Source organism: Limulus polyphemus, unplaced genomic scaffold (genome assembly GCF_000517525.1).
Source record: "Limulus polyphemus unplaced genomic scaffold, Limulus_polyphemus-2.1.2 Scaffold999, whole genome shotgun sequence".
NCBI lineage: Eukaryota > Metazoa > Arthropoda > Merostomata > Xiphosura > Limulidae > Limulus > Limulus polyphemus.
The window spans coordinates 47,022-62,779 of NW_013666609.1; the positions used below are offsets into that span (position 1 = coordinate 47,022).

Consider the following 15,758-nt stretch of genomic DNA (forward strand, 5'->3'; position numbering starts at 1 on the left):
GTACTTATACTTATAATTCAAATGATGTTAACTCACATGCATTTAATATAATTAAACCCATCTGCTATTTATTTGCCCAACTTATGAAATGATATATTCTTTTGTAAATCAGCAGCATCCTCTTCACAGCTAGCAACACCAAAGACCTAAATATCATCTGCAAATTGAAGTAATTATTGACTATTCCTTCATCTATGTCATTGATGTAAATCAAAAAGAGCAAAGGTTCCTAAGAATGAGCTCTGAGGTACTCCACTTGTAACATTAATCCAATATGACTCCATTATAATAATCCTTAGCTTTTTTCCATACAGAACTTGTCTATACAATTAGCTAACTTAACCCCAACACCTATTGAGATCTTTTTTTTACAAGCCTTTTTTGAGGCAACTTTTCAAATGCTTTCTGAAAATCCAGATATACCAAATCTACACCATTACCCTCATCTACATAAGCCATAACCTTTTCAAAGAATGTCATAGATTTGTAATGCAAGATTTTCCCTTAGTGAAACCATGACTACCCAATAAAATTCTAAAACATTTCCCACAACTGATGTAAGATTAATGGGCCTATAATTACTGGGACAATTTTATCACCTCCTTTGAAGAGGGTAGTGATGTTAGCTAACTTCCAATCCTTTGGAACCTGCCCACTATTCAAGGACTACAAAAAATATTAGCAAGTGGCTCACATATCCAATCCTTAACCTCCTTGAAAACCCTTGAAGAAATATCTGGCTCAGGAGCCTAATCTTTCTTTAAATGTCCTAATTTGCTCATAACAAGCTCAGAATTAATGCTGTCATCTTGTTTCCACCTGACAAATGTTCAAGGTGTAGAATACTGCTTAAATCTTCATTAGTAAAAAACTAAAGAAAAAGCAGAATCTAATAACCCAGCCATCTAATAATCCTCACATACGAGCCTTATTTTTTCATCCCTCAAGAGTCCTACCCCCCTCCTAACATTTTGTTTCCCCTTAATGTATTTAAAGAAATCCTTACTGATAATTTTTACATTTCCAGCCAACCTTTTTTCATACATCCTTTTTGATGTCCTAATTTCCTATTTGACCAGCTGTCTTGATCTTCTATAATCTTCTAAATCTCCCCTCATATCAATCAATTTAAATTTCTTAAATTTGTGATGCCTTTCTTTAATTTTATCTCCTATACTCTACATGACCGAACCTGGTTTTTTTTACTTGCAGCCACTGTTTTCTTTCTATAAGGAATATGTTTATCTTGAATATTTAAAAATTTTCTACACTTGATCAGTTTCTCCATATAACTCAGCTTCCCAATTCACAAGAGATGATTCTTGTCACATCCCTTCAATATTTGTTTTTTCGAAATTTGTAACTAAAATATCATTATTCCTTATCTCCATATGCAGCGAAACATCGAACCTATTAGAGTAATGATCACTTGCACCAGGATGTTCCCCAATTTTCACCCTCTTAATAATAAATTTAAAATAGTATTGTTTCTAGTAGGTTCCTTGACCAATTGGTGAAGAAAACCATCTTGACAAAAACCTTTCTCCCTCGTGGTTTGACTTTAGCATTTCCCATTCGATATGGCTGAAATTAAAATCACCCATAATTATGATCTCATTAACAGTTGAAATCTTAATATCACTGTAAAGTTTCTCACTAATTTCATCAGTATTATCCGGTGATCTGTAACAAATTCCTGCTAAAAGACTATATCTGCTAATAGAAACCCAAATGGATTCAATCTCTTTGCTATTATCTTTGATATCCTAAACTTCAACAGGATGCAACTTTATATTTAGAAATTTCTATCATCAAAATTATCTACATTTAACCATGTTTCAGTTGTTTCCATTATATCAATATCCTCCATTCCTACCAGTTCCCTTAAGTCATCTATTTTATTTCTTATACTTATAGCATTACAAAAGAAACAATTAAGCTTATCCTTAGAACTTTTTCTGTACTTATTTCCTGTGCCAAACTTTTCTTTACATCTTATGTTTTTTTGCATTTAGTTTATCTTGGCCCTCACCACTGTCTAGTCCTAGTTTAAATCTTCCCTTAAGGCTGATTTAATAACTCTTGCAAACAAGCCAGACCCTACTCTGTTTAAATGTAAACCATCCATTCTAAAAAGCTCCCTTCTCCTATTGAACTGATCCACAAGTTCAACCAGCCAATCTGCTCATCCTTGTATATGAACATAAGTCTAGAATCTCAAAAGTTCATAACAGTAGATGTGTGGCATTCAAAATAAAACTATTTCTACCTTAATTAAGTAAAAAAATAAAAAACATTTAAACATTAATATGAATAAAAAAACAACGAAATGGTTTCAAGAGATGTGTGAGGCAGTCCCACTACTCGCTGGAAAAGAGTAAGTCAACAGTTGGTAGTGGGTGGTGTTGACTACTGTTGCCTTCCCTTTAGCTAGCCTGTCATTTCAACATTAGAGACAGCAAGTGCAGATAATTCTCAAGTAACTTTGCACAAAATTGAAACAAGCAAACAAACAAGAGGTTGAAAACTCCAAGAAGTTTCAGTCTTTGGAAGGTATATTTAGAAATTATGGTAGAGAACAAAGAACTTCTGGTAATTTTTCTTAATAAATAACTTTTATCAGCTTGCATGAACATCAGTTGAAGAAATTACTCTAATTTGACCAAGTGTTACTTGAAGTAAAGGAGGTTTGACTCTAAAAGTTGGACAAACACGCCATCACAAGAAAAGGATTAAATCAGGAACAAACAAAATCAATCATCTGAAGTAGGAACTGAAGTTATGAACCTTATGGTTTAGAGGAAGAGAAAGTTTCACCTTTTATTACAATAATAAAAAAAGTTCAATTAAATTATAATTAATTAAAAATGCTAAGGATAGATTAGTTTCTTGCAAGAGAAACACAATCCAAATCCACTGAAGGTTTCATAGTATTCAAGTTGAAAATCACAAGAAGAACTAACAAAATCCTTAAACGACTGGAGTCAGGTGAGTTACAAGATCTAGTGATCTAAGTAATAAGATACGTTTATACATATTTCATGGGTAAGTTTTGCACTTTCATTGACACCAAAGCTTGTTGCATTTTGTTTTGAACTTAATGTGTATTGGCAAAGATGCATGTACCCTACCGATGATTGTTTGTACATTGAAATTTGTTTTACTTTCCTAATTTATATGAAAAAATGTTTAAAACATGTGCAGCCTAATTAATGTGAAGATAGACATTCACAGTAATTGAGAAAAAATTGTATGAACACAAAAACTTGAAGAATTAATAGAATGTTTTAGACAAGAAATATGTGTTATGAAACTATTTTCAGATTTTATTGGTCTAGAGGAAATATTGTAATTAGTCTTAAGTATTTTTGGAAAATTCTTATTCTGTATATGTTTCTAGGAGTTAAACATGGATCCACAGGTGAAAGAACTACTTACAAATGCAGGGGCTGTAGATTATATCACTTTGTTTGCTACAAAAGAGATCTCAAAAGACAAGCTCATCAGCATGACAGAAAATGACTTAAGTAAGGTAAGTACTGGATTTGATGTGTCACATTTATGGTCTTATTGTCATACACAGGTACATCTTGTGAATGATTCATATTAACTTAAGACACAGAATCATGTACATGAAGTAACAGTCTGTAATATGGAGTAAAATTTTAATTATCATGTAATTATAAAGAAAGTTATACAAAATTTCAGTGAATTACTGTCCAAAATTACTTACTGAGCATTGTTGCCATTTGTAGGTTGCTCTTATCTTGTACTATAAAAAATTAATAATGTTTTCAATTGAAGTTGTACATGAAACATTTTTATAATAGTTAAGAAACGTTTTTAAGTAACATGATATTATTACTAAAATAGCTAAAGAAAAGAAAAAGTTTGTTTGATGGTAGTATTAGAAATGGTGATGGTTAATTCTGACATGAATCCTGTGTTTTTCACGGATTAATAAAAGGTTGAAAACTGAACAGTAATGACAAGCTTAAATTGGTTAATTCGACTTGAATAGTGAAAAAATAGTGAGTTAGATAAAATACAAAATGAAGAATTCATTCTTATCCTGAAATTACCAGCTTGTTTTTATATCAATCACTATTGGTGGGATCAAGTTATTGCATGTTATCGAGTAATTTCAATTTTTTCTGCTACAACTTTTAGGATAAAGAACTGACTAACAAAATTGAATGAAATTACTCATTTTCTATGTAAAATAGACTGGGAATTTCATCAGTAATTATTGAATTAATTGCATTATTGATCATTTTTTTTTACGTATATTTTATGTAATATTAACTATGTCACTAGGGGCCCTGTAATCAACAAAGTCAAGGACTCTCAAACAGTCTAATGCATAAACAGTTTACAGTGTGTTTAAAAAGCCAATGTGGTCCATATTTATTTCGAGGGCTAAGATAATAATTAGGAAATATGTGAGTTTGCCTTTTACTCTAACATCCTCATATATAATCTAATGTGTCATCTCTTTAAAAAAAATACAAAATACATTATAATACATTAAGAGTTTAAAAAACACAAGATGATAATATGAATCTACATTAACTACTGAGGTGCAGTATATGTATTAAAAATTAAAAGAAATACATTGATATAACTTTTCATGTTACTAGACTTTATATTATATATTAGTGGTGCAGGGTGAATGAAATCACTCATTGGATGAACTCTTTAAGGATAATCCCACCAGCAACACTAAATATGTTTGTACTTTTTTCAGCAAGAATAGTGCAATTTCATGTTGATAAGTAAAATTAATGCTAATTCTCTCAATATGAATAATGAATACAAAGTTGAAAGTGCTTGAAACTGCAGTCCTCAGTTAATCAAGAAATTATTTAACATGAGCAAGAATAATAGGTAGGCAGACGATGATTTATAGCCATAAGGAAGAGTTTTATTGCTGGTGGAACATGGTAAATGTTTCGACAAAACCTTGGTCTGTCTGAAGAAGCAAGTTTAATATTAGGAATTTTGTCAAGATGTTTCTAACTAACTGGTAGGATATGACTCTTACATAAATGCCAAACTTATACTTGGAGAATTGTAAATCTTCCAGTTATTTTAAATATGATGTGTCTGTCAAGATTTGGGAAAATTTAAGACTGTATAGACTGAGATTGTGACAGCACTGAGAAAGTTATGAGTTTGTTCAGATGTATAAGAAATCTAGTGCCTATAACCACAGTATAAAATTAATGCATGCCCTCTACCAAATGCTCTGAAAAATCATGTTGAGCACATAAAAGTGTAAAAGATGTTACCAGTGTGCATGAAAGTATTGCACCAGAGATCATCTCATACTAGATAAAACAACACTGTGATTTCACAGTTCAAAACCTTTTCAAATGCAGGGTTCCTTTTATTTATTATTTGATATTGATTAGGCTAATCTCTGCTAAATTTCTAATGGAACTGTTGTCCAACCAGGATTTGTATTTTCATTTTAAATACCTTACCTTACTTTGGCTAATGCTAGTTAATAAATTTATGTGAGAGCCTGTATAGATTATAATAGCAATTATATTTTGCTTATTAGTAAAACTAATGTGAAGTTTATGCATATGCTACTTTCTGATGTATTTAAAGTTTCAAATAAATATTGTATATATTATACAGTGCTTGAAATGGGGAAGAAGAGGAAGCAGGATGGCTTGCGAACTTTTTGATGCTGAAAACAAATGGTGAAGTGGTTAGGGTAGAAAAAATAAATAAAATATAAAGTTTTCCTGAAAAAATATGTTTGATATTTATTTAGGAGGTTTAAGAGATTATGCAAATATAAATTTGACAGTTTTTGGATGAGGAAAATAATTTTTTACCTAAACATAAAAATCACTTTGCACTCAAAGTAGTCAACACTCCTACTATATATATTTAGGGACAGATTTTTAGTAAAAATACTTAATTAAAAATTATGATTTTTTTTGTCTACAAAGGACTCGTAGTATTTATTGAAAGCTTGCAGATTTTGTGAAGATACACATACTCTGGTAAAAGCTATAGTGTGAAAACTCTGAGGGTAACTTTGTGGTTACGAACTTAGTCACAACAATTAAGCCCATAGTAAGAGGGTTTATTCGCTCCATTTGTGTACTACTTTGTCTGCTTCCTGCCTTGCTCTTACATGAAATTTTAAGAAAATATATATAGTTTATCTCCCCAGTCCTTTGCATCATATATTGAACTGTTCCCTTCTGAGAAGCTTAGAGCCCTGACCACTGCTCAGAGTGGTGCATTAGCGAATTAGACTGTTTACAGAAAGTGGGAGTGTAAAAACTTGTGTGACTCTATGTGTTGCACTTTATTTCATTGCTGCTTTGTGTCGCATCTTGTTGCCTGTACTGGTGCAAAAGGGAGAAGAAAGAGAGGGTAAGATATTTGGTGTAATCCTAGACATCTGTAAAACTGAGGCAATTTGAAATCTACTAAAAGGTACCAGGATGGCTTTGGGCCCTCCTGAAAAGAAGTAGGATTACATCTAACCATGTACCTCCCCATTTCAAGCATTGTGTGTATATATATATATATATATTTATTTATTTATTTATTCATTTTATAATTGTACATGTATAATATTTTTAAATATTACTGGCCTTATACTATATTCAGAACTAGACTTATATTAATTGCAGTAGCATTAAAACATTCAATACAGGTATCCTAATGTCAGTCAGAAGACCATCTAGATGTGGGTCCTAACAATATTAATGGAAGCTTAATTGAAAGTTGGAGCTCTAAGCTATGCATGCATATAATGCCTTACATGTAGTATCACTACTACAGTTTGGTTTCCTGTTAGTATACAACTCCATAAGTTTATGCAATCCAACCACTAGATTTAGGCCTACATCTAAAATAAATAATAATGTACATGTCCTTATGTGACCTCAATTGGATATTTATGTTCATGACTTCTTAGATACAAATGTACATCTGTTTATATCTAGGTTAACTATAGCCTACTAAACTTTTCGTTTTATTCATATAGGTGTATTTGACAAGTGTAGAAAAACTTTTATGTTGTATTCCTGGTTCACTGACTTGCCTTTGGGTAATTGGGTAAGAACCTCAGTATAATGAAGAGTTGCCAGAAAATTTATCATTGAGCAAAAATATGAACTCTTTGACCTAGACTGCTTTAAAGCAGATAGATAGACTGGACACAGTGTAAAACACAGTAAAATTAGTCTTTATTCATTTCACAAAAAGTAAATATAGTTAAATGCAACTAGTAAAAATAGTTAAATGCATAGCCTATAAAGACAAAAAAATTGAAGAATAGGCTACCAAATTGCCAAGTTTTATATATTTTTATTTCTAGAAGATGATGATTCAAACATCATCCTACAGAAACAAAAACAAATAAAATTTGGTGATTTTGTAATCTATTCTTTTATTCATTTCACGAACAAAGGTATGCAAGTGTATATTTTGAATGCCTTTGCTGGAGAGCTCTCTAGTGTTATCTCAAACCTATCTGTAAATTTGTTAAAATGTGTCTCAGTCATGTCCTAAACTGAGAAAACGTGGCATTACATAGAAAATACAAAACATTGCCATTTTTTTCATGTTGCATGCAATACATGTGACTGACAGTCACTTTAGCTCAAAATAAGGAATGTTGTATCTTTGGCTCATCTGTAGAAAAAATATAACTGTCTATTTCTATACACTATCTTTCCACTGAGAAAATACATGTAACACTCTCATTTAATGATTGTTGGGTAACTATAGGTGAAAGGAACTAAATGGTTTCCTTCACCAATATTCTGTATTAATTAAGACTGTACTCAATACACAGGGATTTTTTTTGCTATTAAACAAGGGAGTCAGAATCATATAGTATATTGGCATCCAACAACCACACAAAGAATCTACAATCTAAAACAAAAAGAATAGAAAATGGAGGTAATAGTAGTGCTCGTAAAAGTGTTTGGTGGTGGTAGTAGATATGAAGTTGGTTGTGATAATTTGGGGTATTTACTGTAAATACTCATGTATTTGAAAAGAAAGTTAACAACAAATGGAAAGTTACAATGTTTAGGTATGAATGTTTTATTAGCATCCAAAAATCTCTTGTGACACCTAAGAGGTGGCACTTCAAAAAAATCAATCTTGTGTTCTGATTAAAATAGGTATCTTATTTAAATTAACTAATAGCTAAGAAAATAAATATTTTTGCATATTAATTTATTCCAGTTTTTGATGTTGAAGGCTGATTTCTCATTCAAATCTTCAAATACTTAAATAGAACATCAGCAAAAGTGGTTCAGATATGAAGTATACAAGATCAAAACACCACTAATATGCTGAAAACTGTTTAGTTTAATTTTCTATAAGCATACTATATTGTTAAATTTTCAACCATTTCTTCATTCTTTCTCTTTTGACTTTTCTCCTAATTTATACTGCTCCTGTTTGATTTTTAAGTTCTTGTCACTTTTTCTTCTTTCAAATCTCTATAGAATAAACTTTGTTACAGGAAAACCAGTAACTGAGTTCTTGCTTATTGATGACAAATAAATACAGTCCGTGAAATATTAATTTTTCATTTTGAAGTTACAAGTCCAAAAGCATTCAGTGCATTACTTGATTGAGACAAAAGCTAATATAGAGACTCAAATATTTCACAAGGAAAACATCTTGCAGAGGTTTGTTTCTCCAAAACAATATCTATGTATACATAAGGAAACACAATGAAGTATTAGTTACATTTTTTGTACTGGTATATATCCATGTTGGTCAAGCACAGCCAAATGGTTGATATGCCACACTGTGGATCTGATGTTCTGTGGTTTGCACTCTGCTACTACCTAAACAAAATCACACTACAGACTTTGGAGGTCTGAGTACTTTATAATGGTTCTGGTCAAATCCCCTATTCATTTATAGCAACCCACGAATAGGTAGTGGATGGTTTTGACTAGCTGCTTTCCCTGTATATTTAGTATCTCAGCTCAAAATTAGGGATGATTAGTTCAGATAGCCCTTGAGTAGCTTTGCATGAAATTTAATAAACAACACAAACAACAACATATATCAGATGTTTTCCACTAGGATTTAATGGGATATTAAAGGTATTGTTTCTGAGCTTAATTTGCTAACTTGGCTTAATTATAGTATATAAACTAAAATGATTATATTGTTATTTTCACTCTTACATATCTAGTTTCACTTTCTTGTACACTATTAAATGTCTTGTCTGTTTTCAAGATACATCATTCATTAATATAGCTAACATATAAAAATTATATAGTAATGGGATTTCTTAAAATAAATGTAATGTTAAAAGGTTCAAAACATATGATTCTAGTATTTATCCCTATAAATACTAGTGTAAAGCTAGGCCTATACCAAATCAAACCTGTAGTAACTAAAGCAGTACTTTTTCCTGCACATTTAAGTTTTAATCTTACTTTTTTTTTCAGTTCTGTTTTTACAAAAGTAACATTGCCACTCAAATTGATCAACAATATCTAGTATTTACATGTTAGTTTAGGTCTGTTCATTTTTTTACTTGCACGTTATCATGTGTTTGTTTGCACAACAGAATATCCTTATTGATCTAAAACGTGTTATAAATTAATCATTATGTAAAACCTGACATTAAACAAATCTAACTTAAGTATATTATACTACAGTGTACTTAAATTGGGTATGTACTGCTTTAACATGGCATTGCTTATTGATCTTCTTTCATAAATTTGATTTATAGCATTAAGTATAATTTATATTTGCTTTCAAAATATATTTTGTACAGTGTGATATGTTTAAATCAGTTAAGTTTCTTTGCTGACCAGTATGACAAATATATCTGGAAAACATTAAAAAATATTGGTAAATCTGTCAACTTATCAATATCAGATATTTGGAATAATTATTTATGACCAGATTTTTAAGACATATTTCAGATTGACATAAATTTAGCCATATTAGGAAAATCTATACCCAGGTCTTGATCAAATGTGGTCAGACCAGTCGAGTATATTCCATATCGGTATAGATGAAATCCGGATCTGAGCTGTTTTTATAAGCAACTGTGTGCTTGTTTAATGATCTTTTTTTTATCTGCATGTTAACAAACAATTAGTTAAATGTAGTGTAAAGTTTTAGTAATTTGTAATGAAGAATTACACAGTTACAATACCAGGAATATCCAGTCAGTGAGAATAAGAAATAAAGAGAAACAAAATTGTGAAATGAAAATACAACAGTTATTAATACCTGTACGTGCAATATTATATTAATAAGCTATGATGGCTTTTTTTACTCAAATGGTTAACTTGGAAGTTGAGACTTGCTCTATTTCATATGTTTTCATCAGGATTAACTTGGGCTGACATACTTCTTTGGGCTTACTGACTACTCTGACTTTACTTATAAATCTGGCTTTTATATATTTTAGTTGCTATATAGTGTTTGAGCATGGACTGTATAGAACTGGTTAGATAAACATGAGTTGTCTTATTTACGCTGCATCATTTTTACAGTTCTTAGGAATCTTTTCTATTGATATTTGAATCACTTGTAGGCCATTTCCATTTCTTCCGATCATGACAGCCTTGGTGAACTACTTTATGGCCACCATATAACATCTATGTGAACCTGCTCCTCTCGATGGAGAATCTGCAATATACTTCTGTAATCTGTGTCAAACAAAGTTTAAGCTTCCACCACTGAAGTGGGTGACATAATATAGTGTACTTTTTATTATTAGTATCAGGTGGAATATTATCAAGCTTGACAGTTTAGTTACTCAAGGTGATTTATTTATGTTAATAACACTTTATGATGATTTTTTGTATATCTTGATGGATCAAAATGAAATAAAGTGTGCTTTCCTGGTGACATATATACAGTAAGACCTTGCTTATCACCACCCCACTTTAAGCTGATTCATTATACAGCTCTTGTCTTTTTGCGAGAGTTTTATTTTTCCCGAGAGATAAAAAAATTATGAAAATCTATAACTCCCTGAACACTACTTTTTCATAATAATAGTAGTAGTGCACTAAATAATTTTTATGTAATAAAATAATGCAATAAAGAACATAGAATAATAACATGCAAAAAGCAAACAATGTCCCACAACTATCACAATTTTTCTGGCATTTCTAGCGACGCAATATGAACCGTTAAAATGTCATCCATCTATGCAATATTGTTCCTGTGGGAAGAAACGTTTTCTTAGGAAGCGATCTAGAAATCTGTGTACAGAAAACAATGTAGTATGATACGTCATTTGATAGACAAAAACCTTGCCTATCTATTGGTTATAACTAATATAGTCATAAACGTAAGAGAGAACTACAAGTATTGACAACTTCTGAAAGAGAGGATGTGACAGGTGTGTGTGACAGGAGGAGTCTGATTTTCTATTTAATGGATCTTTAACCAAACAAGGTTGAAGGCTAATAAAAATTTGCTTTTTTTCCCAGTGATGATGATATTATAATGAGTAATTTATGTTAAATTTCATACTTATTTTAGGGGTGATGAAGAAAATAGAAAAGAGGGAATGCTTAGAGAAACAGTCACAATTCTCACACAAGGGGAAATTCAGGATTTTTTAAAATATTGCAGCATTCATGTTCTTCATTACAAAGAGCCAAATGATGTCCACTGCCTCTCATACTACCTACTTCCTTACACCCTGGTGAAGCGATGCCAGTTTGATGTATTTCTTTGTGTTTTATGACTGTTTGTGTTCATTTACTATAATAAATAATACTGTACTGTAACAATCTGTGTTTACCAATACTTAAATAAAGCACTTATACATCATTCACAGGGAAGAAACAATGCCCTTGTTACATACCTCCATATATGTAATGTTATAATGACCCTGTTTAGAACTGATTCGTTTAGAGCTTCGTTCTCAGGAACCCTTCCTGAGCACTAAATGGGGTATTACTGTACATTCCTAATATATAAAGGCTACATTGATCCTCAGCATTTCATATATTAGACATTTGTTCATACTCACCACATATTTTTTATAGATTAAATCCAGATCTATCACCATAATGACAAATAGTTCTGGAAAACATTAAAACAATAAGCAGTTATTATACAGTTACAAATAATGTAAATACCAGGAATATGCAATGAGAATAAGAGAATCAAAATGATGAAATGAAAATCAACAGTTCTAAATACCTCTGAATAAGTTCACTTTTTTTAAGTGAGTGAAAAATCTAAAAGAATTTTATAAAATATCTGTCAGTTACATTAAATTCAAGCATTGTGTTTTTGTTGGTAAATTCTGTATTGTTGTGTAACATTGAATTATATTGGAGGTGACTTACATGTCCTGTGTATTCATTCACACCTTGATTGTGTAGTGAATAGATTGTCTAAATACATCAACAAAACATAATGAACGTGAAACTGTGAAAATATTTTTAATTTTGGTATCCCTTGGTAAAATACTTAAAACATGCTTTTACTATAATCAGTAAGATAACGCAATCACTATATTATAAATGTGTTACTTTAAGCATTATAAATTTTCTCTGATCAACATCATACTGAATATTGTGTTGTTTCCTTCTTACAGTATCTAGCCTGTATGTGTATATTTAATGCTGTTTCCTAACTTTAACACATATTTAGTGTGATTATTTTATTCAATCTTTGCTTCTCTAGCCTGTATAGGTAGACAATGCTTCAGTCTTGGTTTGAAGCTTATTTCAACCTTTAAGTAATAGTTAATATTTGAATAAGATCACTTCTGAACTAATATACTGCACAAGCGAGTTAATTTCCTCGTTTGCATTAACTACATGTATTTCATTTTCACATAGGTTCAGACACATATTTAAATATAATGATTTATCCTTACCTGTTTGTTTGTAATTTTTATGTTCATAATGTATTTTCAGCTGGGTGTAACCAACAATAGTGTTCGTGAAGCAATCATGAATGTCACTTACAGATACAACACAGAAAGAAAAACAGATAAAGAATTGATTACTGAAGAAGAGAACAGGTGAACTTTCCTTTCACTTTGTGTATTGTTTTTAAATTACTTTTGTATTCGGGTGCTTTGTGAACACTGTCAAAGGTTAATTAAATTTTCATTCAAAATGTTTTAACTTTGTGAACAGTTAAAAAAAAAAAATTAAGTGTGCCACAGCAAGCTTCCATTTCTTCCATGTTTTAAGTGAGTGAAAAACATTTTGGTGGTGTAAATCTTGTGTGAAAAGTCTAAAAGAATTTTATAAAATAGCTGCCAGTTACATTAAATTCAAGCATTATATTTTCATTAGTAAATTCTGTATTGGTGTGTAACATTGAATTATGTTGGAGGATTACACTGAACTACAAGGTGACTTACATGTCCTGTATATTCATTCACACCTTGATTGTGTAGTGAATAGATTGTTTAAATATTTCAACCAAAGATAATAAAAGTGAAACTGTGAAAATATTTTTAGTTTTGACATCTCTTTGCAAAATATTGAAAACATACATTTACTATAATATATATAAGATAACACAATTTTGTAGATTTGCTACTTTAAGTATTACAACTTTTCTCTGATCAACATCATACAGAAGAGTAAATAACTTAAGTAGTTAATTAACTGCTTTCTTTTGTTTTTCACTTAATAGTGTTAAGTCTCCCTGTTGGATATGAAAGAAATTCATTAATTCAAATATGAGTATAGAAGAATAGTGTTATTTTTGAGTTGAGTGTCACAGAGTCACACCTGATGAGAGTCTTTATGAGAGAAAATTTGCTACATGAAGATGTGTCAGAAACTGTAGTGTTGGTAATTTTAAACTGTTTGATCTTTTTTATTTGTAAGTTTCCACAAGCACCAAGATGTTTTATGGTTGGATAATCTTCCTGCTGCTTTAAAGTAATAATTTCTGTTTTGCTGTGAATGTGAAAAGTATGTTTTAAAGCCATGCTTACAACTAGTACTACAACTATTAACTCAGCTCAGAACTTTGTAATTTTATAATCGAAATTTGTGAAAATTCAGCTTGAGGCTACAAAATATGAAGCTGGATAAGAATGTGTTAGTCTCAAGATGTATTGAATTTAACTTTGATTTTGTTATATCATTTATAAGATTTGTTTATTTCACATATGTCTCAATAAAAAAGTTATTAATGAATGAAGTGAGAGTATTCAGTGAAACTTACATTTACATGTGAGGAATCTTATCTGAAACCTTTCAAGATGCACTCTAAGAAATTATTTTCCATAAATTTTCTAGGTAATGTATTTTCTGTATTTAGGAAAGACATGATATTGATATTGTAATTAGATCTCTTGATGTGTTACTTTATTATTTCTAGACAACTCAAACACAAAGAAATTTCAAGTGAACTTTTGGTACAATCAGCTGAAGGAGGATCTTTTGAACCTGTCATTCCATCAGCTCCAACTCTTACACAGAAAAATGTGCAGCTGTGGACAAACACTGAGTGTGTGGTGTGTTTAGAGAGTGAGGTCTGTATGGAGTAAAATGTTTCTTGGTAGATTGTACACATTTTTTATACATAATTAAGTAACACTGATATATATAAGTTTTTTACTAAGAGGATGATAGTACAGTTGTTTACATGTAATGATTTGAAATTAAGTGTGTGATTAAGAAACTGATCTTTATTTATAAAGTTAACTGGCAGTTGGTATAAATTTGTAACACATCATGACGTAAACTAAGTGTGTGGTTAACAAACTTCTTCTTTGGCAGTAAGTGTCACCGTCCTTCACATATGGTGCTATCCTCCAATCATTTTTATTCATTGCTAGGTCTTGTACAATTCGTTTTTCATTCACTTCTTCTTTAATCCAATCTTTCCAATGCTTTACTGGCCTTTCCTGTCTTCTCTTGTTGGCTACTGGAAGCTCCAATGCTCTCCTTTTTGCTTGTTTTTCTTTTCTTCACATGACCAAACCACCTCAGCCTCACTTTTCTTGTCTTTTCCTATGTTCCAAAGGTCCTGCCATTTCCTTATTTTCCTTATTCGTTCTCTTCTCTTTTAGTGACACTCCCAACAACCATCTCAGCATTCTCATTTCTTTTCTTATCAACAAGCCTTCTTGTTTCTTTTTCAGGGTCCAAGTTTCAGCTACATAGAGGAACTAACCTTTATTTATAAAGTTAACTTAACTAGCAGTTAGTACAAATTGTAACATGTCACAATGTAAAATTAAGTGTATGATTAAGGAACTGATCTTTATTTGTAAAGTTAACTAGCAGTTAGTACAAATTTGTAACACATGATGATGTAAAATTAGGTGTGTGATTAAGGAACTAACCTTTATTTACAAAGTTAACTCAACTAGCAGTTGGTACAAATTTTTAGCACATCATGATGTAAAACAAGTGTATGATTGAGGAAATCGCCATTTTTATAAAGTTAACTTTACTAGCAGTTTGTAACACATCAAGATGCAAAATTAGGTGTGTAATTAAGAAAGTGTTGTTTATTCAAAGTAAAACCTGTCATCTTCAGCTCTGGCCCTACAAACATGGTATATTTGTTGTTGGGACCTTTTGGTCGTGATGCCATATCGTCATGATTCGGCTCTTTATCTACGGGACTTTCATATGGCCCCATTTTTGAGACATTTCATGTTTGACATAAAACACGAGTCTTTGGAGTCAAGGGTGGCTTTGGTCCAACAAAAGTTCATCCTTTCTCATCTGGTGGTCTGTTTGTCCCAGTTATATAAAGTTAACTTAACTAGCAGTTTGTAACGC

General features: G+C 31.1%; 1 protein-coding gene across 6 annotated transcripts in view; it reads left to right on the forward strand.

Moving 5' to 3' along the window:
* The window catches only part of LOC106461617 (E3 ubiquitin-protein ligase LRSAM1-like), a 98,255-nt gene that overhangs the window by 45,532 nt on the left and 36,965 nt on the right, over positions 1–15,758 (forward strand). For all 6 annotated transcript variants that reach the window (XM_022388628.1, XM_022388625.1, XM_022388627.1 and 3 more), the window contains 3 exons: positions 3,401–3,532; positions 12,915–13,021; positions 14,344–14,497. In XM_022388628.1, the coding sequence (XP_022244336.1) occupies positions 3,401–3,532; positions 12,915–13,021; positions 14,344–14,497 (393 nt within the window). The remainder of the gene's footprint in view (positions 1–3,400; positions 3,533–12,914; positions 13,022–14,343; positions 14,498–15,758) is intronic.